Source organism: Solea solea, chromosome 4 (genome assembly GCF_958295425.1).
Source record: "Solea solea chromosome 4, fSolSol10.1, whole genome shotgun sequence".
Taxonomy (NCBI): Eukaryota; Metazoa; Chordata; class Actinopteri; order Pleuronectiformes; family Soleidae; genus Solea; species Solea solea.
The window spans coordinates 14,728,520-14,751,657 of record NC_081137.1 but is presented as its reverse complement, the minus strand read 5'-3'; the positions used below and the strand labels follow the sequence as shown (position 1 = coordinate 14,751,657).

The 23,138-nt window shown below is 42.2% G+C and overlaps 2 protein-coding genes across 3 annotated transcripts in view; both read left to right on the top strand.

Moving 5' to 3' along the window:
* atp2a3 (ATPase sarcoplasmic/endoplasmic reticulum Ca2+ transporting 3) overlaps window positions 1–12,337 on the top strand; it is a 50,107-nt gene extending 37,770 nt beyond the window's left edge. The window contains exons 10-22 of one of the 2 annotated variants that reach the window (XM_058627104.1): window positions 145–247; window positions 1,600–1,731; window positions 5,541–5,657; window positions 5,762–5,980; window positions 6,210–6,545; window positions 7,532–7,752; window positions 7,844–8,046; window positions 9,104–9,189; window positions 9,468–9,601; window positions 10,181–10,298; window positions 10,859–10,976; window positions 11,162–11,195; window positions 11,322–12,337. In XM_058627104.1, the coding sequence (XP_058483087.1) occupies window positions 145–247; window positions 1,600–1,731; window positions 5,541–5,657; window positions 5,762–5,980; window positions 6,210–6,545; window positions 7,532–7,752; window positions 7,844–8,046; window positions 9,104–9,189; window positions 9,468–9,601; window positions 10,181–10,298; window positions 10,859–10,976; window positions 11,162–11,166 (1,792 nt within the window). In that variant the 3' untranslated portion in view covers window positions 11,167–11,195; window positions 11,322–12,337. The remainder of the gene's footprint in view (window positions 1–144; window positions 248–1,599; window positions 1,732–5,540; window positions 5,658–5,761; window positions 5,981–6,209; window positions 6,546–7,531; window positions 7,753–7,843; window positions 8,047–9,103; window positions 9,190–9,467; window positions 9,602–10,180; window positions 10,299–10,858; window positions 10,977–11,161; window positions 11,196–11,321) is intronic. The other variant, XM_058627103.1, reaches the window with a different exon arrangement.
* A 7,958-nt stretch (window positions 12,338–20,295) lies between these two features.
* The window catches only part of camkk1a (calcium/calmodulin-dependent protein kinase kinase 1, alpha a), a 64,187-nt gene continuing 61,344 nt past the window's right edge, over window positions 20,296–23,138 (top strand). Inside the window, exon 1 of the mRNA XM_058626513.1 lies at window positions 20,296–20,742. The gene's annotated coding sequence lies outside the window, so the exon portion shown is untranslated. The remainder of the gene's footprint in view (window positions 20,743–23,138) is intronic.

Below are 23,138 nucleotides of genomic sequence, written 5' to 3'. Positions count from 1 at the left end.
ATTGATGAGGATACTGTGTCTGAGTTGTAGTGAACTGTGAAGCGTTTTCCCCCCTGTGTATTGTGACTGATGTTTGTGTGTGTGTGTGTGTGTGTGTGTGTGTGTGTGTGTGTGCGTGTGTGTGTGCGTCTGTTTTTCTTCTAGCCTGAAAGGAGACAGGCCCGTCCAATGTGGAGACTATGACGGACTTTTGGAGTTGGCCACTGTGTGCTCCATGTGCAATGACTCCTCATTGGACTACAATGAGGTCATTAACACACACACACACACACATTTTTGTACCGCTGTCTTAATGAGGACAGAACAAGGACAGAATGCATTCCCTAGTCCTGCCTGTTCCCAAACCTAAGTGTGCCGCAGTCTACTTTGAAATCCGAAACATTCTCTGAAGCCCAACCAAACCTTAAATCACCAAGACGAGGACCAATCATTCCCATATATCATGTGAACAGGGGAGGTACAAAGAAATCAGTGCAGATTAATATCAGATTAATAATCAGTGCACTTTATTTCTTAAAACCTGTGCTCTAGATGTGCTGTGTTTCACAACACAGCACATTATTACAGCTGGGCTCCATGTAATAGCTGAAAGAATATAAATACCTTATTTGTGACGTATTTGTTCAAATCTGTCTTGCATATTTTACTGCAATTTTAAACTTAATTCCTGATTGAAAATTAATAACATATCCATTTATTTAAATTTAATCTAATTTCACAGCCCACACTACCCTGGCCCCTTACCTCAACCTTAACCATTACTAAACTAACTAAATGCCTTATCCCAACCCTTAACCCTAAACCTTATTCTAGCCCTAACCCAAAAACCTTGTCTTAATTCATAAATAGCTCATTTTCCCCAAATGTCTTCGCTCTCTATGGTTTGTGAGTCACACACTTCGACACGTTAGACGAGAGCCTTCTTCTCCTCAGCAGAGCTAATTTTACTCAGTCCTATTCTGGTTAAGATTGCTTTCTCACTTCTCTGTTATCACTTCTAAGTTATCATGGTAACCTTGCTGAGAGGAGAGGCCGTGGATAAAGCTCTGCTCCAGTTTGCATATGTCCTCCTTAGACTAATGGTTTCTGTGAGTAGTCATTTTTTTGTTCCCAGTTCTTTTCTTTCTTATTCTTTTCCTTTTTTTTTTTTAAATCAAGAACCTGAGCGTGAAATTAAAGTGTGCTAAAGCAGAGAGAGGGGCTGGTGAGTGCTGGAGAGGTGGGAGATGTGGAAGATGTCTTTTATTGCTTTCCCGTGCTCACACAAACAAATAATGTGTGGTATGCCATTACTACCTCATCTCTTCTGCCGCACTTCTCATCTCCTCTTGCACGGGCACACGTTTCAAACCACTTTGCCTGTGTGACTCAAAGTTTGTGGAGGCAGAGGTGAACGACGGACACATTCTGCTCGCGGCGCGTTTGCTCTCAAGTTGTTTTTGTGTCATTTTTGAAAATAATTGTTCGTGCTTGACGGAGAAGTTTGTGAGCGCGTTTTTTTGAGCTAGAACACGACACCTTACAGTAAATGCATCTGAGTTTTAACATCCTAATTGCCTTCTGTAAAATCCTCTCCACTGTTGCTGTATTTCTTCCTAGGCCAAAGGTGTTTACGAGAAGGTGGGCGAGGCCACAGAGACCGCTCTCACCACCCTGGTGGAGAAGATGAACGTCTTCAAGAGTGACCTATCCGGTCTCAGCAAAGTGGAGCGCGCCGGGGCCTGCAACTCGGTAAGCTTCTCATGTGTGGAGTTCAAAAGAGCTCCATTTCTCTATGCACATGTGCTTAAATAAGCACGTTACTACCACAGCTCACCTGAAATTCACGTTGCATTGTGGGTAATGTATACACTAGATTATAAAAATGAGAAAGAATGTGTGGACTAGGGAAGATGTCCGTGATTAATGTGAATGGTTTGTGGCTATGTCCACATTACTACATTAAGCGTTAAAAAGTGCATATATTGTGATCCGGATAGTCCTTTGACAACCGCAACTTGTCAATCAGCTGTTTCACATTCACATCTCACATCGGTCTCAAAAGAAATCCTTTCTCGTTCAAAGTACTTTATGAAAACTAAGTAAATATCTAAAGGGGAGAGAATCAACTTCCTGTTTATAGGTTTATACGCATGGATGCAGATTACTTAAAGTAGAAGCACTCTGTATCACCTGAAAATGCTTGGTCTTTTTAAATTAAAACTAGGGATGTCCCGATACAACCTTTTCACTTCCGATACGATACCGATATTGCAGCCTTGAGTATTTGCCGATACCGATATCGATCTGATACGATATCAGCACGAATCATACATACTTTAGTTTCTTATCATGTAGTGTGGAATGTTAGCATAGGCTTGATCAAGTGATATTACTTAAACAGAGAACATTTCATTATTCGCTGCTGGATAGAAGTGCTAGAGCGGAATGGACTGCTTGTATCGGAACACTTATATCGGAGATTTTAGAGGCAGTCCGATATAATCCGATATAATCCGATACTCGTTTTTTGGCTGATATCGGACTGATATCCGGTATCAATATCGGATCGGGACATCCCTAATTAAAAAATAGTAGTATGGATGTAGCCTGTATGTTGCACTAGTTAGAGGCTAGTGACCTTTCAAAATGGTCAGTGGCAGCTCCCCCCATGACCCTCAAAGGACAATTGGTGATGGGTGCATGTGCATTTATTGCACAGAATCACTTCTAACTGCCACTCTTCAGTCTGAATTAAACAATTCAGCGAGTGTTGGCACATTGTTTGTTTCCACAAATGATGCAAGCGTGCGAGCAAGTTCAGACAGTTAACCCGAGCGGCACTTTTATATCCAGGAGACACGCCTCGCTCCCTCTCAGCGTGGTGGGATATTTGAGCCGCATGATGTTCCCATCTCTCCCTCTGCCTGTCAGCGCTGATGTTAATGCTTGTGCTTTAAGCCCCACCTTCACCCCCCCAGCATCCACCTGCGGGGCGTTTAATGTGCTTGCAGTTCACTCCCCAATATGTCTATGTAAACATATCTGCGGGGGGTCGATTAAAGCCATCAAAGCCTCCACGCCGGAGCTAAACCATTTGTATACGGATGCAAATAAACATTCAAATCCTGAGTTCTCTGACACAGTGTTTCTGTGTTTGTCGGCTTTCCACAATATGCCTCTGACGCTTCCTTTACTCCCCTCATTATATCGCAGCGTTCACTGCACACTGTGCAGCATAATCGGCAACATAGAGCCCCCTCTTATACATATTTGCACAAGATGATGTTTGCGTTACGGTGAGTTGACTTGTCAGGTTTCAGGGTGTTGAGTTTGTTGATTGTCGCATGTGTTTGTCGTGCGGGCGTGAACCTGCAACTGTTTGGTTTAAAATGTCAGATATAAGAATGTTTTAAATGTCACGGCAAACACAGTGCGCCTGCCTGTTGTGTTTGACTTTGACTTTGAATTGATTCTTCTCATAATAAGCACCGAGCTCACTCCCCTTTTTTTAAAAAGACATCGGGTTCCACCAGTGAGATCACCGGTGTGCCGATGCTGGTGTTTCAGTGCAGTCGTCACCTTTGGTTTTTGACTATTATTGTTGGTCACAAAGCTCATCGGATGAAATGAAACTTGCTGTGACTCGAGGACATTTTCTGGTTGTAATGCAAACTTCTCAACATGCCCTGTGCAACTTTCCAGATATCTTATCTGTTGTGGTTTAGGTTGATTTATTTTGCACAACAAAACACAAAAGCAGTGAAACAACAGAAAAAACAACAAAAAAACAACACAGATGTTGTGCAGGAGAGATTCAGAAAAAGCTCCTCAATATCAAATATTAGCAAACACAAAAGTGCAATGACTCATAAAAGCAGACAGAGAAGCAGCAATATTGTCTTTCAAAAGAGAGGTGACACAAATCAAAAAGGAAACATATAGCAGGAGGAGGATGTGGAGTTTTACATGATACAAAAAAAGAAGAGGAACAAGTCTGTAAAAAACAAACAACCCCCTCTGATGTTCCATTGCTGAGCCTCTTTATACCTAATAGAGAAATGATGGAGCTCTATAAAGCACATTGGGAGGTATAGCAATTGTGCATGTCTCGTTTAATAAGCAGGGGAAGTAGGAAAAAAGATGGAGGAAGAAAATGGAATAAGCTATAATGTCATTATAGACACAGCATACGATGAAATCGGGAGCACGCACGTAAAACAGCAAAGTCATTTCTGCTCTCCTTCTATCACAGAGGGGGACGACTTTTTCCTCACACAGATCTTTATGATCGTGATGTTTCAATTCCCCCCGGCCGCGTCTGTGCACTCGACAGCTGTCTGATGGAGCGCAGTATTATCAGTGATAACCTTTCAACCTTTTATGTGCACTGGGATCAGCATGAAGACTCAGTACAGGAGGGCCACCTGCTGGTAGAACAAGACTTGACACCTAATGTAAATAAGGCAAAGTGGAGGGTATATGGTTGATTTTATCCTGAGTTATGTCACATTATAATAAACCTGTTAGGATTTGACGTTATGAATCTGGGGTTGCTTCAGTTCACTTCAGGTCACTTCAACAGGTTTTTCTGGTATATTCCAAAATGAGGAAACTCATCAATGTCGATAGAAACCTTTTTTAAAAGGTTTTAATCGAGTCAGCATTGTGAACAAAGTGCAAACCCGGACATATTAAGCTTTGTAGGAACATTGTTGGCACTGACTTGATTGACTTTGGCCATATTTTCCAACTGAGAGCCACTCAGAAGGCTGAGGTCATCCTGGGAGACCCTCAGCATCCTCTGCATGCAGACTTCTGCCAACAAGGAGGAGGTTTGCCTGTGTCAGGAGGTCCAAATCAAAAAGATATTTAAAGTCATTCGTGCCATCAGAGTTTTTTAAACAAGCTGTAGTTGCCATTAAGTCACATCGCTCATTGCACATCAGCATGATGACATCCATTGTATTTATATTCTATGTTGCAAACAATTGCCCTTTGGGGAAGACCAAGATTTTCCAATCCAGGATTCATCAGGCAAATGTGAAAGAGTGGTTCAGGGAGCATGAGTCATCATTTTCACTCATGGATTGGCCTTTATAGAGTCCAGACCTTCATCCCATTGAGAATCTTTGGCATGTGCTGGAGAAGACTTAACACAGTGATGCAGCTCTCCTATCATGAATACATGGTCTTGGCAACAAAACCAAACCAAACCGTGGTTTGAAGTAAATATTGTGACATTCCATAAGTTTATCAAAAATATATACAAAGCTAAAGATTTTTTGATGTGTATTTCCTTTCGGTTATTACTTCCAGCTTTAGCGGCTGCTGTTGTGGACAGAACTCTGGCAGCAGGCAGACATCCACACAAGGTGGTTAAGTGCTTGGTTTAAATGTCATGCTGTCACTAGCTCAGCCAAACCTCTTCGTCTCCCACCAGCTGCCGTCCTGACAACTACCCACGAACACTCACTGAACTCAAACTATTGACCCATTTCTAACCACCTCCTTCTTCTCTCTCCTCCTCCTCCTCCTCCTCCCCTGCTCTTATCCATCAGGTGATCAGACAGTTGATGAAGAAGGAGTTCACGCTGGAGTTTTCTCGCGACCGCAAGTCAATGTCCGTCTACTGCACGCCAGTCAAGCCGGGCTCCCAGAGCAAGATGTTCATCAAGGCATGAATGAATAATGCTCACATCACCAAAACTAACACTTTCATCACAAGTCTGTCTTTATAAATCACTGACTTCCATCTCCCTCCTGTGTCGACTACTATCAGGGAGCTCCAGAGAGTGTCATCGAGAGGTGCATGTACCTGCGGGTGGGAAATGGAAAGGTGGCGCTCACTACAGCCCTGCGTGAGCAGCTGTTGTCAAAGATCAGGGAATGGGGGACGGGCAGAGACACTCTGCGCTGCCTGGCTCTGGCGACTCACGACACACCGCCACGCAAGGCCGACATGGATTTGGAGAATTCCACCAAGTTTATGGAGTATGAGGTAGAGTACTGTGGCACCTTCTTGTTTGACATGTTAAAGAACAATCAGGAAATAAGTTTCATTTGACAAAAACTCAATCTTACACATAATCCCAGCAATAAAAACAACAATTAAATTCATGAAAAAGATTTCTGGTATCAGCAGATATCCTTGTCCAGGTATCTCAATTAGATCCAAACTGAGAAAAGACACCTAACGCTCCCTCAATCTTTCTTTTTTCTTCACCCAGTTGGGCCTCACCTTTGTCGGCTGCGTGGGAATGCTCGACCCGCCCAGGAAGGAGGTGATCGGCTCCATCAAACTGTGCAACGAGGCAGGTATTCGCGTGATCATGATCACAGGAGACAACAAGGGCACAGCGGTGGCCATCTGCAGGCGAATCGGCATCTTCGGAGAGGAGGAGGAGGTGACGGGAAAGGCCTACACGGGCCGCGAGTTTGACGACCTCCCAGCGGACGAGCAGAGGGACGCCGTCAAGCGGGCCCGCTGCTTTGCCCGCGTCGAGCCGGCTCACAAGTCTAAGATCGTCGGGTTCCTGCAGTCATTCGACGAGATTACTGCGATGGTGAGAAGAGCGATGGGATGCACCCCGCTTCAACTCGCATGTGCACTTTCTATGTCATGACATGTATATTCCACCTTCCCCCAGCTGTGTAGTGTGGTGTGAATAGGATGCATGAGAAGAGGCCAGTGAGGTGACATGTCTCAGGTCTCAAACTCTGCTATCTGAAGCTGTCATCTCCAGCCCACTCTGCCACTTCCTATCCGAAACACATCTCAGAAAAAGGGTGACACAGACAGACAGACAGACAGACAGACAGACGACTTTATTAATCCCTTTGGGAGGTTCCCTCGGGGAAATTAACAGCTCCAGCATCCACACACAGCACTGTTAAAAATAGAGAATAGAATAAAATAAGATAAGAATAAAAATATAAAAATAAAAATTAAAGTGACCCATGCTATATATATGTGGCATGGGTAGGACGATGGGAAGGAGGGCGACAACCGTTCTCACCGTTCCCCCGTCACACACAGACATTCAACACTATAAAGCTACTTTAGGCCCTGGTACAACAGATCGATATGTCTCTCAGCTTTAGCCTAATCCTGTCTGGATGTGGCGACAGTTATGCATAATGCGATGGCAGTTTGGCAGTTTGTTAGACTTATCACTTCTTAAAGAATAATCCAACCAAAATTGGGCCAAGTATTTGAGAAGTGATGAAGTCACACATAAAGCAAGAAGATAAAAGGTTTAACTTTTTTTTTTTCTCTGTCACATAAATAACCTCACAACATGATTTATGGCCACTTTGCTTAAAGGTCCAGTGTGTATTATTATTTTGGTTTTTTTTCTGATTTTGTTTGCTTAGTGCATAATTGCTATAAAATAAAAATATTTTGTACTAAATCTTCTATATGTACTTTAGGCGAGGGCCTTTCTACAGCAGCCCAAGTGTACTAACCAGTTGGAGCATGCATTTTGTGTTTTCAAGCACAAGTGTTGTGTCACAGGTTTTCTGATGGGAGTCTCTCTTCTTGTCTCAGACAGGAGACGGTGTAAATGATGCTCCAGCCCTGAAGAAAGCAGAGATTGGTATTGCTATGGGCTCCGGGACTGCTGTAGCCAAGTCGGCCTCTGAGATGGTTCTGTCTGACGATAACTTCTCCACCATCGTGGCCGCAGTGGAGGAGGGCAGAGCCATCTACAACAACATGAAGCAGTTCATCCGATACCTCATCTCCTCTAACGTGGGGGAAGTGGTCTGGTGAGGAACAGCAAAAACACACAGACTTTCTTCACCTCGGTCTGACCTCCTCCACTGACGTTAGCGTGTCTCATCTCTTGTCTGTCCTCAGCATCTTCCTTACAGCCATACTTGGTCTGCCTGAGGCTTTGATTCCAGTGCAGCTGCTGTGGGTTAACCTGGTGACCGATGGTCTGCCTGCTACTGCCCTGGGATTTAACCCCCCAGACCTGGACATCATGGACAAACCTCCCCGCAACCCAAAGGAGCCTCTCATCTCTGGCTGGCTCTTCTTCAGATATCTGGCTATTGGAGGTAAAAATTCAAAATCTGATCCTAGAAACGAAATCAGCAACTTATATTTTTGGCCTTTTTTTTTAAATTTTAAAATCAAGTACACAGTGTAATGGCAACAGAGAAACAACACCGTGTGCATTCATATCGGTCACCTATAAGTCTTGCTTTCACAACATTATTGTGTATTGTGTATTTTCAGTATTCACAGAAAAAAAGACCACTTGATTTACGGCACAAGGGAATCGTGTAACAACTTATCCAAAACACTGCAGAAAATAGCATTAGCCCTGTTTTTATTGTGTTTTCATGCATGTGTTATGTTATTATGGCACAAGCTACAACAACTGTTACCTTTGTCCTCAGAGTTTTTTCTGACAGTCACCAAACAATAACACACCCAGAAACAACAAGGGACATGAAAGCTTGTCTGTTGCTTAACTCCTGTTTAACAGTGTAAACCTGTGTATATGTAAAGAGTGAGTTGGCTGAAAACTCATTGCTGTGATGTTATGGCAGTTTATATGCTTTTCATAGGCTTTTTCAATATTAAAAAAAAATAAAAAAATCAGCCACAAATACATTTTGTCCTGGACTCTTGAGCAGAGAGAGAAGTCAAACATTTAGGGACTAGTATATAAATATACTGCAATCAAAGGGGGCGAGACGACCACATGAACACTTCAGAATGACCTGGACACAATGTGCATGTCATGATTCAGTCTCAGTAAACGCAGGTAGAAACGAGCCACAGGCAGTAAGATAAAGTAGCTCACAACTGTTGTCCTGAAGGTGACTCACAAAGTCATCCTCGTAAGACACCTTGTTCTTTGGCTTCCTCTCGCTTCCTTCTTCTCCTGGACTCATGAGTAACTTAATGCGTGTATTACGTTATGCTGGTTTGTGCTTGCAGTGCCATATTAGACCTTTAACGATTCTTAGTTTAGTCGCTTTGCTCTATGCGACAACCTGTTCACTACATCATGTACATGTATATTGGCATGTGTCTATATTTAAAACAGATACAACTGGCTTCAGTGGCATTGGCTGATTGGTGTGTGACTTGTTTCTCTTGCAGGATATGTGGGTCTTGGAACAGTAAGTGCTGCCACATGGTGGTACCTGTTTGACGAGGAAGGCCCACAAGTGTCTTTCTATCAGCTGGTAAGTTGTTTTTTTTGTTTGTTTTCTCACAACATTCTCTGCTGTTGTGATGGGTCGTGAGTCCATCAGTGCACAGAAATAGACAAGGAAGCAACAACTCATGTGGTTTGATTGCACTCAGGGTAGGAAGGAGGCCAAGGTTGCAACAGCTGTTCCCCGACAAATCTGAGCTACATCAAACCAGGTCACCAAGGTCCTGGTGACACATATAAAAGCACAAGTACACACACACACTCCCACTAACTCTTCCTGTCTCCCCCGTCTCCCTCTCTCTACAGAGTCATTTCATGCAGTGTACTGAGGACAACCCCCTGTTCCAAGGCCTGGACTGTGAGGTGTTTGAATCCCGCTACCCCACAACCATGGCTCTGTCCGTGCTGGTCACTATTGAAATGTTCAATGCGCTCAACAGGTCAGTCATCTCATGTTCTGACGCCGGGGTGAACATGATTTAAATGTCACTGCCGTCAGATATTTATTAAAAAACAGACGGATAACAGCGACATTTCCAGGCCAAAATAAAATCACGTCCAGCACAAACATCGGTTCATGTGGGCTTTTTGTTTTTTTTTAATAACGGCCACACTTTTAATATCCTGCATTTAGTGAATGTGGCTTAGCCACACATCTGAACAAATGGAATAATGCTTTTTTTTTTTTTTTTTGTAAGGAGACAGAAACTAGAAGGAACAGTGGTATAAAGGGAAAAGTGTCCCTGGTGTTTTTGCCAGCATCACTCATGGAGCAAGTCAGTCAGTTGCTCCGTATATGTCTCACTTAGGAAAGTATCTGAAAAAGGGAAGGTTGAAATGAAGTGAAATAAACTGTCGAACTAATAAAAGTACATGTTCAAAACTAAGAAGGGAAATTATGTTACCAGAATGCTTTAGTCTGATTTTTGCAACATGACTATAATATAACTCAGACACAGGGAAGTCATGAAAGCTAGATTGCCAACATGTTTTGATGGATAAAATCCTCTCCTCGACAGTTTGTCGGAGAACCAGTCCCTGCTCAGGATGCCTCCCTGGGTCAATATCTGGCTGCTGGGAGCCATCATCCTCTCCCTCTCCCTCCACTTCTTAATCCTCTATGTTGAGCCTCTGCCGGTGAGTACTGAGACGGATGTTTGGGTGGGTGACAAGGGCCCTGCCTCAGTCAGAGGGCCTCATTTTGGCAAACGTGAAAAAAGGCATTTGTGTAATACATAATATAATAATGTGTATCGATGGTGATGTTTCTAAAGTGTAAAAATAATGAACAATTATTCTCCTGTCTTTGTTGGTCCATTTTTCTTTCTTTGCGTACACATGGAGCCTCCTCCCTCCAAATAGGCACAGACGGACACACATGATAATATCCCACAGATGACTCTTTTTTTAGGTTGTTTTGCATGTTGTTGGCCGTTGATGCTGATGTTGGCGTTGTGGTCTGTCCCCCAAATGACCTACATACAGAGTACATGTAGTGAAACAACCAATAAGAGCGCCTGCTTTTTTTTTTCTGTGACTGGACAGAGAGAGCAAAGATGGTGCTGAAATCTCATTCTCTCTCAGATCACTTCATGCACAGTATCCCAAAAGATTATAATGGAATAACTCATATATAATCTCACCTACTGATACCAATGCTGTGTCAACCCTCTAATTCCCTCTGCTCTGTCCATCAGCTGATTTTCCAGGTGACCCCTCTGCACTGGTCTCAGTGGATTGTGGTCTTGAAGATTTCCATCCCAGTCATCCTCCTGGATGAGGCTCTGAAATATATCTCCAGGAATCATCTGGAAGGTATGATGAGCCTCCTTCTTGTTTCCACTATTTCAATGACCTGCTTTTACAAGTCTGGAAATTCCTAAACTTGGTGATTCCTCTTTAAAAAAAATAAAATAATCAATGCATGTTGGTGTCAAGGTTCAAAATCAGATTTCACTAACGTGTCTCCTCTGTATTTCTTCTCTTCATTTCTAATTCAGCCTAAGTTTTTCTATCTCACCTTCTGTGAACAAGGTACTCTACTTCCAGCCTTCTTCATGCCGCCTCTCTCCAATTGAAAGTTGTAGCTTTAGGTCAAAAAGGAAGTGAAACGGTTTCCCTAACTTGTTTGTTTGTGTTTTCTTCTTTGTTTCTCTGCAGTTGATGATGAGAGCAAATATCGGAGGAGATGGCTACAGAACTAAGACCTCTCGCTCTACACACGCACACAGTTAGACACACATCTACCCTCTTCCCTTTTCTTTTTTTGTTGAGCTAAGAGCCTTCCCTCTCTCCCCCTGTCCTCGTTCCCCCACTCCTGCATGTCCAACAAACCACCACTAGAAATGAGCAGGGTTTGCATGACAATGAGTGTGTGTTTCTGCGCGCATGGCTTGGTACAAGTGTGTGAGTAGATGAACACGGTGTGTGTGTGTGTGTGTGCCTGAGAAGGGGCCAATGCAGGAATGTCTTTAAAGAGAGCAAGACACAAGTGCAAAAAAAGAGATAAATATGGCTCTGCTTTTTAAAGATTTCTGCTTTTTCTTTTTTTTTTTTTCTTTCTTTCTTTCCTTGTTTTTTTTTGACTGTACAGTACAAACATAGTGGTGCAGTAACTGGACTTTGGGGAGGAACGGAGACAGAGGACAGGGCAATGTGGGATGATAATATTGTGTGGGAGGGGAGGGGGTTTGAAATCCACACAGAGACTGAAAGAGAGGTTTGAGAGGTGACAGGTTGCACGCACTGGCAAAGGAAGAGCATCAGCGAGAATGTGGGAGGTGGAAAAGAAGCGGCTCTCGAGGCGGCGTGAATGTGTGCGAGACTGGCGCGGAGAGCCTCTGTACCTGTGTATGTGTGTGTGTGTGTGTGTCCACAAGAGCATTATGTCGAAGTATACTGACCAGACTTCTTCCACACACACACTCTGCTGCTGCTGCTGCTGGATTCCAGTCAGCTCTGCAGGAGCATGGCACGTCATCAGCACAACTTAGTTGTTCCTCTGGCCGTTTTTTCTTTCTTCCACTGCTGCTCCTTTGTCGCCACTTTCACCACATAAAGAAGTCCCATTGATTGTATTTTATGCCGCGTTACTCTTCCTGTTTTTTTTTTGGCTCTTTCTCTCCATATCTCTTTCTTTGCTCTCTGTTGTGGAGGCAGCTGTGCCCCCCCCCCCCCCCCCCGTCCCCGGTAGGTTGTGGTGTGTTTTTCTGCCCTCTCGATTTGGGGGTGTGGCGATGTCGCTCCCCCCACATAAAGGTGTGAATAGCTTTAATGCTGCTTGGCCGCTTCTTTTAGGCTCTTAATTTTTGAGGAGCTGAGGTCCGCGCACAGACTTCCCTGAAAAACAAAAACACAGAAAAAGTGCAAACAAACCAGCATATCACAGCATAGTGTAGTCGTCAGCCAGTTCTGTTTAACCTCACTTTAATGTCCATCTGCTGTGCTCTCATTTTTTTAGTTCAATTAAAGGCTGATTCCTATTCTGTGCTCATCTTTAATTTCAAACCCGTCATTCGAACCTCGCACCAGTACTGACACCTGCACGCTTCGTCCACGCAGAACTGAATCCCGTGGTAGATGTAGTAGAATTAAGGAACGAAAAAGTAAATCGCTCAGCGTTGCACTTGCTCATGAACCGTTTATACACTCGTCACGTTTAACATCCATGCCTTATACAGCCCACTGTACCGCCACATCCAATGTGTGTGTGGCCCAAATGAATGTGTTTTAAGCTGTAGCCTTTAATGACATTATTTACCCACTGCCACCACCACCACTCTCGCTCCTGCACACATGCCCAGACAGCGATCACAGTCTCCGAATGTCCGGCCCGAGGCCAAAAGGCTTGTTTGATAAACTTGTGCTTCTGTTGTGCGCCGCTCCCTCAGCTCCTCCTGCTCTTTCAGTGCTTCAGCGCGACTCACGTGGGTATTGTTTCGTAATAAATAAATAATAATGTATTTGACTGAATGAACCCGCAGGGATGTGGATTGTGTCTTTAAGTCTTGATTAGGGGTTTTGTGCTGGGCCCTGGTGCTCTGTGGACTGGGTCAGAGGGTCTCTCGTCACCTCCGTACAGGAAAAAAAAAAAAGAAATTCACAAAGGTGCTGCATCAGGATATTGTGTCATCTGCAACTATTTTGATCACAAATGCAAACATAGGCAACCATTTCAATAAACAATGGATGCTTTTTCAAACATTAACCGTTAAATGATAATGACATTGGCATTTATCAATATTTTCCAATGATTTATGATCAGAGGGATGGAGTGAGATCATAGAATCGGATTAAAATGATCATTTGTGGCAGCCTTGCTCTCCTGCAGCTGTTGCCTCCTGTAACTCTGTGAATTTACTGTCAATCAAATCAAACTATGAGTTATTACAACACAGCTACAGAGCAACATAAGTCGTGGTGTAGAACCGGAAGACAAATCCATTCTACAAACCTTCACCGGTAAATAAATATGTGCTGTTACTGCACCGAAATGTTGGGCCATCATTGAACTTTGGTGCTTGGCGACGTGTTTTCCTCTTACATCAGGGGGCAGCACTAGCCAAACCTAAATGGCATGACATCATTTCCAGATATTTCCTGTACCACATTCAATAACAACACCAGAAACCAGTAGTCTAATTCAGGCAGACTTTGAACATCAAAAAATGACCCCATAATAATGCCTGCAGTGTGGAATATTCCTTTAATTCCATCCTGGAACCTGGCTTGTAATTATATGGACATAAACAACCGACTTGCTCAGTGATTTCTTCAGTTCTATATTCATATTTTCTTTCCACCTCCGTGACAGTCAGTCAGGCACCTCTGCCCCGGGCCAGCAGACCACCTGTCCCCATCCCAGCTCTCCATGGCTCTGTAACATTCAGGCACAGCCTTGGTATTTACTACTGAATCCTCAACTCTGTACAGAAGAGGAGAATATGACCGCATGGAACCCTGTTACTGTAATAATAGCCTATACAGTATGTAATATTTAATTTTTGATAAATTACATCCATGAAATCAACCTACCAACAACAGTCAGACTTCCGAAAAACCTTTTCTCTTCTTCTTCTTTTGAGCACGTTCTCTATTTTGTTTTTGTTTTTTTTTGTAGAATACTAAGGTTGTTTCTTCGTTGTTTCCATTTGGTTTTTACACTTACTGGGGTTTTGTGTCTTTTACTGTAGGGATAAAGAATATGACGTTATCATGATAAAGATAGATAAGAATCATGCTTACTGATCATTTCAGTGGGAGGATGTTGGAGGGTTTTGTGTTTGAGCGGTGTCTGGTTTACACTGAGCGATAAGCAGCGATGAATCCTGGCTTATGAAGTTCTCTGACTGTACTTTGAAGGGCTTGGTGTGGATGCAGGCTCTGGAGACCCCGTGACAATCCAGCGTTGTTCACAGTCGGCGACAAACTCTAAAGCGGTAACCTCCCTCACCGACGGTGAAGGATTGATCAGCTTTATATCGGTAACATTTGACCAGTAGTTCCCCTTTTGTCTTTGTCTGTGTAGACAAGTAAACAGTCTCTAGAGCCTGAGTTCCACCTCTGAGAAATTAAAATGATTCTCTGTATTTGCCTTGTTAATATTAATTGTGGACACATAATTTTATAAATGACAGATGTGGAAATAAAGATTATTTATCTTGTTATTTATTCAGAGGCTGTGTAAGTTTATGTAACATTGTGAATGTACTTTTTCCTCTGAGCTGTATTTGAAACGACATCAAAGCAAAAAAAGAAATCATCTTCAATCCCAATCCCAGTTTACAGTGGAATAATGTGTTGTATCCTGAATAACCAGCAACTTGTTTTTATAATGTTGTTTCAGAGGTAACTGAAAAACCTGGGCACATCATATACATTCATCTGTTTAGCAACAATTGGGAATGTGTTTTCTTGGAGTGGGATTAAGCAAGTTTGTCTACTAAGTTTTGATGCAATGATTTGTGAAGAAGGGACACAATCTCTAAAAGAGTTTCATTACTATATTTTGCTATGTGCTATGTTTTTAAACCCAGAGCTTCCATATCCAAAAGATAAATGTATAGATGCTGAATAAAAAAAAAACCAAAATATTAATGAAATGGTGTACAGTATGTAGTATTAAATCTAATGAATGAAGATATGGGACGATGCAAGACATGAATCATACTGCATTAATCAATTTAAAACTGACCAAAGCAGATGGTTATATTAATACAATGTAATTCATATTATCAGCAAAAGGATGCTTAGACCAGTTTTCATACACAGCTCATGAATTCTTCAAACCAGTGTATAAAAAAACTTCATATTCAATTACACAAAGTCTCATTTATGTGAAGAAAACAAACTAAAATCAAGAGAAGCTGCTTTTCTGAGCTACATCCATGATTATTTAAAAAGTTGCATACTCAAACTGAAAAGAGTCAACCCAAGTGTCTGCACCAGATGACTTTTGTGTGACGGCATTTTAATTTGTGCCCACTTCATAGACGTGCACAAAATCAATGATCAGTCCAGTTTGTGCACTGAGACTTTTTGACCAGCAGGTGGAGATATACACCCTCTTTCCAGTATGCGTATCCTCCTTTACAATGATGTAATGTGGAGTCTGTAACTCGGTGTCAACAAAGAAAGGACAGAGAAGACGGAGGGACAGAGAAGACAGAGAGACCGAAGCTTCTTTTCCTTCGCCGTCACACTTGGACAGTGTGCACATCATGACCAACCCAGCCATAAATACACCGTTTATTTCCAGTTTTTATGCCGTGAGCAATGCACTCGCTCCCTCAAATCTCACATGTGGCAATGACACTTCCTCTCCAGGGGAAGTTTCTGGAGCGAAGGTGGAATCCCAGGGGGCTGCAGTACAGAACAGGAGAGAATCTCATTAGTATTGGGCTGCTATTTCCTCCCTGATTCTCAGAGGGATGCAGGGCAGGAAATCTCAGCAGGGGAGCTGCCCCATTGAAGCCACACAGGCCTGCTGGGAAAGCATGACGCAGTCATGATCCAGCGGGGAGGTCATACATGGGAGCAAAGGTTGCCAAAATAGAATAAGTTTTTGTCTAGATTTGAATAGAAGCGGGGTTCTGTGCCCTCTCTCCTTTGCCACTTTTCGCTCAGCACGAACACTGCCTGTAACAATAGGGTGCAAGATGTGTCTGATTAAATTGGCTCTGCTAAAAAACAAAAAACAAAAACAAGCATGGAGAGAGAGCCACTTGGAGAAGTGGCTGTCAGGGACGAGAGAGGGAGTTTTTCTATAATAGACACCGGTAAGAGTAAGATATCCTGGGCTCGGTGCAGGTGAAATAGCAAGGAGCTTAATCCAAGCACACATTTCAGATTAAGCACATAAAGGTTCAACTGAATTCACTGGTCTAACCCACCGAGGACATCATGACAGTGCAAGCAGGTTGCTGCACGATTTAAGATATATTATATGAGGGGGGTTATTTGTTCTATGAGGGAGGACACTCTGCCCCCTTATCCCACTGTGTCAGCCTGTGTTGTGCTGCAAGGCTGAAGCTGTTGCCAAGAAACTAAATGAACTTGCTATGAACTTCCCCCTCAGCTGCCACAGGGAAGAGAATACCCTGAAAGGCTGCAGCAGCTAAGAGAACCATCATAGACTTTGTTCCAGTGCTTGTGCAGTTACATCACCGCAGTTTGACCGCTGATAGAAAGTCTAATATTACATTCTTCAGAAATGCAAGATGATTTTTTTACATACAAAACACACAAAAGCTTGCATGATTTGAAAGAATGAGCTGTTAGATTCACAAACCAAGTAACACTATCAACTTATTCAATTTTTTGATTTATTAAATGGTGCGACTGCACATAGCAACAAAGGGAGGACTCCTCATCCTTCCCCAAGTGCAACAGGGAACGGCAGGACAAGATGGCAGCCTGTGAAAAGCAAGGGACTTGCATGAAGTGCATAAAAAAGGCTGATTCTAAGGCCATGGAAACCAAACTGGTTTTTTTTTAATTATTATTTTAAAGCAATTATACATTCATATAAACATACTTAAAATAAAAAAGATAAAATAAACAATTTCAATGGTACTAGAGATTTAGTAGTAAAGAAAAACCTGGATTGTTATACAGATCTGCACTATATTTGACCTAATGCTGCATATTCCATGTTTTACAATGTTGAGAAATGTTTTTGAATAGCTTTAGCTTTAGTCTGCTTTAGTCCAAACCCCACCATCCAACTAATTTTTAAGAAAATTGTTTCACACACAAACACACAAACACTCACAGCCAAAACAAATACCACAGAAAACACAACATCCTTGGTGGAGGAAATACATCAATAAAAGTATTTAGATAAACTGCGCCGTTTCTGCGTTGTTATTAACTGTATATATTCAGAAAGACTGACTCATGCTGACACAGGCCCACATGAACTGTCGGCATCGTGTTACTTTACTGACATGAAATCCATCCTCTGACTTATTTTCCGTATAAAGTCTGTCCTCGGTGAACAGTTACACTACGTCAATGAAGCGTCTCAGCTCGAACTGAACGAGACACAGAAGACACAGTGAAGGTTTATGTTGTTCTGCTATTGTCAGAGAATGAACAGAACAGCTCACTGAGCATAGACTGTGGTCTTAGACTTCTACTTATGAAGGAGAAGGGGGAGAACGACTCAATGTGGACGCACTCACCTACAATATTCACCACAGCCTTCACTTCACTCCAAATCCCAAAAATATACTAGATGGCAAAAGCAAGATGTTGATCATATTAAAAAGACATGCTAATAAATTATAATTAACTGGTGGTAAAATCATATCAGACGTGAATTATGTAAAACAAGCTTGTGTGCACACATCTGAATTGCCTGATGATTGATGGCTATCTTTTGTTGCTGTATTGGAATGTGTTTCTCCTCAGGTGCAGATTGACCCTTGATGCTATATGCACGTATGTATTGCATGTATACCATGTTGATGCTAATGTTCTGACTTACGTCTTCAGGAGGACCCTGTTTTCATAGCTGTGACTTCATTCCCACAATCCCACTGATAACAAAAACTGAAACTTGTATCTTGATTTGACAACACCTTACAAAACATCTGTGCACAGAAGTGCCTTACAGCCACATGAATACAGAACATTCATTATAAGTTGTGTACATTCTGGGCCACTATAAGAAAAGCCATTATCTTCATCATTTATTCATTACTATTTATCTCAGGCTAAAATAATGTAAGTCAAAAGGGACTACTCCTGAAACACCATATTGTTTTTCATAATTTACATATACTGACTAACATACTCTGAAAATGTCTCACATTGACATCTCATGTGTTTCATTACTGTGAAAATTGTTTTTTAGCAGGAAACACACAAAAAAAGGTGTTCCTAATCAGGAAAAGCCATTAAATCTGAAGGTAAAATATTGTAATTTAAAGGGACTGCTACTAAATATGGGTCAAATTTACTGAAACCCTACATAGGCTTCCATAATATACATACTGTATATAATGTGTTCAATTCTTTTACTACCGGACTCTGAGACAGAAAGAAACGCACTAAAAGTGTTACTAATCACATTAATGATGGTTCTGTTCAGTTCATATAAGGACAGTGTGACAGTCAATCCTCATGCACCCTGAAACTGAGGAAGAAGGGTTTGACAGTATAGTGGTGTTTAGATCTTGTGTCGTCCAGTGACATTCCCACACTGCAAACAGGAAGTGATTTGTTTTCACTGTCACTGTGCAACGCTGAGCTCGTGAAGTGAGACAGCTGCAAACTGGTTGGAGTACAGTATATGACTGAAAACACAAAGAGGCACACACACACAAAAGGGTTTTTAGGAGCCAATTGTACTGCACACATGCAACGTTCCCTCAGTCAGGTCTGATATTACTGGACAGAGCCAATTTTCCGATAAAGGATTCAAATAATGTTGAATCCCTTCTGTTCATGAAGACCAAACAGAGGCAGAATAACAACGAGAATCCGCAAAAGTGATGCACTGCACCTTTAACCTTAAAAACTGTATAAAACACACAAAAGTCAATGTTTTTCATTTGTCGTCTGCTGCAGAGCCTTGTTTTGGTTTGGCACCTTTATATGAATATCAATGCCCTACTGTATGTACCTAATAAAAAAAACATAGTTACAAAACACAATGCATTATGTTTACTTTCTGGGTTTTCATGGCCCGGTTCAGCCCTACTTCAGGCCCAGTACTGGTCTGCTTTAGGTGGTTTCAATTGGATACAATTGGTTTACAATGAGCACAGCTGATGAATTCAGTACCAAAAACATGTTCAGTGGGCTAAAGATGGGGCGTGTGGAATGAAATTGTCACCCACCGCTGTCAGAAATGCCCCCTGCTTATCTTCACTAATTACTGAGACTCTCATATGAATTGTAAATGAAGTAATGAAGCAGGGCTTCCATCTGACAGAAGCTTGCACTCCATCCGAACCAAACGCTCTCAGTTATGTTATTTACACTAAACCCGTGTCACTATAGTTTTGGTTTTTTTACCTTATAGTCTAGTATTCGTTTGCACTTTTGTGTTGAAAGTGAAGCGCTAAGTGTGGTGATACTGAGCTTCAGTTCAACATGTAAACCAGTTTAATGATTTTGGTTTTGCTCATTTGGAACAGCTGCCCAAATGTGCACTGAATAAGCACTCTTCAACTCCAAAATAAAACCAAAAAGCTTCATCTCAACACTATTTAGATGTCTAAAGATATCTTTGCCTATGTATTTGTCAGTATTTCATTTACATACGTTGTCAAACATTCAACAAAAATCACTGTTGAAAAGCACAGCATCAAATCAGAACAAACACACAAGGGAAATAAAACAGGTTCTGATTCTGATACTGAACATGGCCACTAGAGGCACTATAGCCACACATTTGCACATACATTCACTTTCGGTTCATGCTCAACTTCACCGGAGGAGCAGCAATTCAAAACAAAACTATTGTCCTAAAATATTCTGTCTCATTTAATCCACGATACAAACACAAATGACGTGTTATAGACAGCTCAGTGATGGCGGGACACACACACACACACACACGGCGGGCTTTAGGACCCACAGACTCCTCCATGGTGGAATAATAAAAGTTGGGGTTGTGTGTGTGTGTGAGTGAGTGTGAGTGTGTGAGTGCGTGGTCGACGTGCGACAAAAAAAACCCCAGCAGTGTGTGTGTATGTGTATGTGCAACGCTGCAACAACATCTGTGGACAGGACACACACACAGACACTCAGTCAGCCGCTGGGTTCTCCTCCCACTATGCTCGAGACACACGGCAGCGTGGATTGGAGTGTAGTGTTTTCCGGAAGAGAGGGGTGTGTGAGATGGGACACATCTCGGGTCAGCAGCTGATCCCGCCACACATCTAAGCCGAGGAGGAGCCCGTGTGTGTGTGTTCGTGTGTGTGGATGTGGATGCCAGTCTGTCAGAGGGAATCCGCGACAGACACCGCGCGTCCGTACGGGACATCCCTCCCTCCCTCTCCCACTCCCACTCCTGATCCCTTTACATGGAGCATTAGAGGGACTCAAACACACCCGATCTCGCGTTTGGGTGAGTGAAACTTTTAAGATCTTGATATTGCGTGTTTGTTTCATCGTGGGTTGTGCGGGTTTTTGGTTTGAATTCTCCTCAGTGGTTGCTGTGTAAATAGGGGAAAACAAAGCTGATGGATGTTCCTGCGCGGCCACAGCTGCACGTGTTTTATTGTTGCTCAGACGCGCTCACGTCAGGAAATTGCATCCTCTGCAGTTTATTGCTGTGCATTTTTAATCACTTTAAACACACACACACACACACTCCCAGGCGCGTGCACGAAGGCGTGACACTTTACACCGTGAAACTGGAGGCTGCACTGAAACGCCGCGTTCACGCCAACATCAATACTGGCCACTGGTGTGTGTGTGTGTGTGTGTGTCATCGTGCACCTGCCACGTCCAGTGATGCTGTCTCATAGATGATGCTTGGCAATATTTGTTTAGCGGTTTAACTTGGGACTGGACGATAATAACCGTATAAGACGTTTTCAGATCTGTCAATATTGATAATTATCGTGAAAATTATTATTATTATCGCACTCTTATCACACTCTCTTTGAACTGCATAATAATAATCAAAATAATAATGATAATAATAATAATATTAATAACAATAATAATGTATCCGATTTTTATCGCGCTTTAAGGTCACTCAAAGACAAGAAAACTTGGAATATGACATGTATTCACTAAGGTATGCTGAGGAAAACAGTAAATGCCAGTTCTCCCTTTATCCATATGGGGTGTGTATGTTTGTATCACTAAATTATCAAAATCTTTGCTAAATAAAAGATCCCAGAAGATGTTAATGATGCTCACAACATCTAGTTATTGAAATATTTGGTTCACTTTAAAAAAAAAAAACCAAAAAAAAAAACCTTAAAACTGGACTTGTGTTACGCACAAGTCCAGTTTCTAAATCTCGTATATTTAGATTTTCTTTAACGTTTCCAACAATGATTTCAACTTTAAGCAGACGGTCCATTTTATTTGGCGTCCTGTTGTTATGTTGTCATGAATGTGGCAAGAAGTCTCCGGAAGAAGTGTCATTACTGCGGGCCGTCATAATGAATTGGTGTACCAGACACTTCAAGCACTTTGTATCGCTTTGATAAACGTTACGCAGTTTGTTTTAGTCCTCAGTTGCATTAATTTTCCCCCATGGTTTTGTATTTATGATGGAGATGGACCCGTTGTCTGAAATTCCTCCTCAGGAATTTCCCCAACATTCTCAATGGGGTCAAGTTCTGGCTCTGTGCTGTGTGTGAAAACGATGTCTCATTCTTGAACCACTCTTTCACATTTCCAGCTTGATTACATTTTTGGAATCCTTGGAATATTGCTGAAAAAACCTGGACATGCAGTCATTTTTCTTTTGGATTTACAACTTTGCAGAGCCTAGAAGCAACCACAGACCAGAACCATGCCCTGAATAGAATATGTGACATTTCTATTCTGGCCTGGCTGGCAGTGTACAGTATATACTGTATATTTTCATTTAACAGTGCACTATTGAGCTTTAAATGGTCCTTCTCAGGGATTCTCTGCTGTTTGCTCTTTACCAATGATTGCAGGAAGCTAAACACAGGACTTCCTGATTCACTGATCAGTCTGTGAATAGAAAAAACCAAGATCAACATTTGTGACTGTTTGTTGAGTCATTATGCTTTACCAAGAGGAAACACAGCAATCATTTGCTGCTTCCATTTTCTTCAGAGAACAGAAATTGCAAATGCCGTTGGGTTGTTTGTTTTTTTGGCGAAAGGCGTTCCCTTGATCTCAGATTCAAACAAATGAACCACACGACTGATGTTATTTTTGGCAAGGCCTTCTTTTTTGTTTAATGGTTTCTCTTCTGATTTCTATTTTAAAAGACCCACAAAAACATGTTTGGTTCTGTGGCTCACATTGCTGTCTATTGCAGTCGAACAATGGCTTCACAGCTCACTGTTCACAACTTCTTTCAATCCCGTCGCGAGGCACAGAACCTGGATGGGTTCACATTGCATCCAGTTCTGCGCGGTGACAGTCGCCAAGTACCTGAACGACATGAAACAAATGACTGCAGTGTTTCCCCTTCAGCTCTTAAACCTGCCCGATGAATCTATCTGCATAGTGTGTCCACAAAGCCAGAAATAGGGCTGTGATGCACACACACTGTGGTATAACTGCAGTGTCAGAGCAGAGAGGTTGGTCAGCGAGTGGTCTGGAAAGTGAAACCAATGCACAAGTGTCTGAAACCAGTATTCTGTTGAAGTGTCAGGGGGATGACAGTCTGTTTTGATAAGTCACTTGAATTTAACATCAGTAAAAAAATGTGCCTGAAAGATTAATCAGTCGGAATCACTAGTTTTTCCTCCATACAGCATGACCATGTGACCATGTTGTTGACGAGATCCTTTGGAAAGTGCA